Genomic DNA, 1,586 nt, shown 5'->3' on the forward strand with positions numbered 1-1,586 from the left:
TCCCTTACCCCAGATGGCATTTATATTGTATTTTACATAGATGTGAATAGAATAGAAGAATATGGTTGTAGAACTTTTAACAGATGTCTCATTTTTAGCTGGTTTTATACTTTAGTAATTTATGAAGTTAGTGGAATGTAACTTGTATTAAATAACAGTTTGAATAATATTAAACTCCAGGTCTAATAAATTAAATTGCATGCTCTCTGAAACATTTCCCTGTGGTAAATAGAACCAGCTGCAAGCAACGCAGGAACAGAAGATGTGTATTTTTATAAAAAAGGAAAAGATTTAAGCTTCCAATTTTCTTGTCATTGTAATAGCTTTGTATTTACGGTTTACATATACATAATATAAGCTTTAGTGAAAATAGGAGGTATAGGAAATAAAACTCAGCATTAATCAAATTATGTTCAGTAGAACCACTAGTTTCCAATATACAGACTGAGTCAAACTTTAAAATATCAATACCAACTGCGATTAGAAGCACAGCATCTTCCCTATCTTCCCAGTGTCAACTGTTCTTTGCTCTGTGTCTCAAAAGCGTATCTCTTATTCAAATGTTGTTTTCTACAGAAATCTCTTGTCGAGGGGAACGAATCCGAGATTACTACCAAAAGCAGCAAGGGTATGCTGCGTGCCAGACGACCAAGAAGGTATCGAGACTAGAATGTAAAGGAGGATGTTCAACCGGGCAGTGCTGTGGACCGCTAAGGAGCAAGAGACGGAAATACTCTTTTGAATGCACTGATGGGTCGTCATTTGTGGACGAGGTTGAAAAAGTGGTGAAGTGTGGCTGTACAAATTGTCCCTCCTAAGTGTCCCTGTCACACTTGTCTTTTGAAAATGTTGTATACTTATTGACCGTGTCGGACTAATTAATGCTTCATAGTGGAAATATTTGAAATATATTGTAAAATACAGAACAGACTTATTTTTATTATGAGAATAAAGACTTTTTCTTCATTTGAAAAAAGATTGAAGTGCTTGAACTGAGACTTCTCATAACCAAGAGGAGCTTTGAAGAAAAAAAAAGACCTGGTAACATTGAAACAGAGCTGGGAAAATTTAACTGCTTTTAACATGGATTCTTCTTTATAACATGCTGAAGATACACTGACACTATACACATGTGACTTTCAACTTAACAGCTCAGAGAGGAAATATTGACCAGAACATGAGGCTTGGTTTTTTTCACTTTTGTATTAGTATATTTTATTGTCTTGAGAGACCATACCAATCACTTACGTATGGATGAGAAAGCATTATAAGTGAAAAAAAAAAAATCAGAGTATACAGAAGTAACAATTGTATGAAATACGTTTTATCTTTTGGAATTATTAAGCATCTTGAGAAGATGGGGTCCCATTTAATGGATGGGAAGTTGGAGATGTGAGAATATACTATAATCCTGAAATCTCCTGATGATGTATACTTTTATGTCAACATGTTAGCAAAAGAAGCAGAAAAAAGTGTTTATCTGCCCTTTTCCAGTATTAATTTTTTGTAATATAAATGTTTTGGGGATGATAAAAATAGATTATTGATGGATAAATTAGTAATAATACGGATTTCTGTTTCTATGA

The 1,586-nt window shown here is 33.7% G+C and overlaps 1 protein-coding gene across 1 annotated transcript in view; it reads left to right on the plus strand.

Moving 5' to 3' along the window:
• SLIT2 (slit homolog 2 (Drosophila)) overlaps positions 1–818 on the plus strand; it is a gene marked incomplete at its 5' end in the record, with an annotated part of 98,222 nt that extends 97,404 nt beyond the window's left edge. The window contains one exon of the mRNA XM_010142319.1: positions 577–818. Within this exon, the coding sequence (XP_010140621.1) occupies positions 577–818 (242 nt within the window). The remainder of the gene's footprint in view (positions 1–576) is intronic.
• Positions 819–1,586: the final 768 nt, after the last annotated feature.

This window comes from Buceros rhinoceros, unplaced genomic scaffold (assembly GCF_000710305.1).
Source record: "Buceros rhinoceros silvestris isolate BGI_N320 unplaced genomic scaffold, ASM71030v1 scaffold7068, whole genome shotgun sequence".
Lineage (NCBI taxonomy): Eukaryota > Metazoa > Chordata > Aves > Bucerotiformes > Bucerotidae > Buceros > Buceros rhinoceros.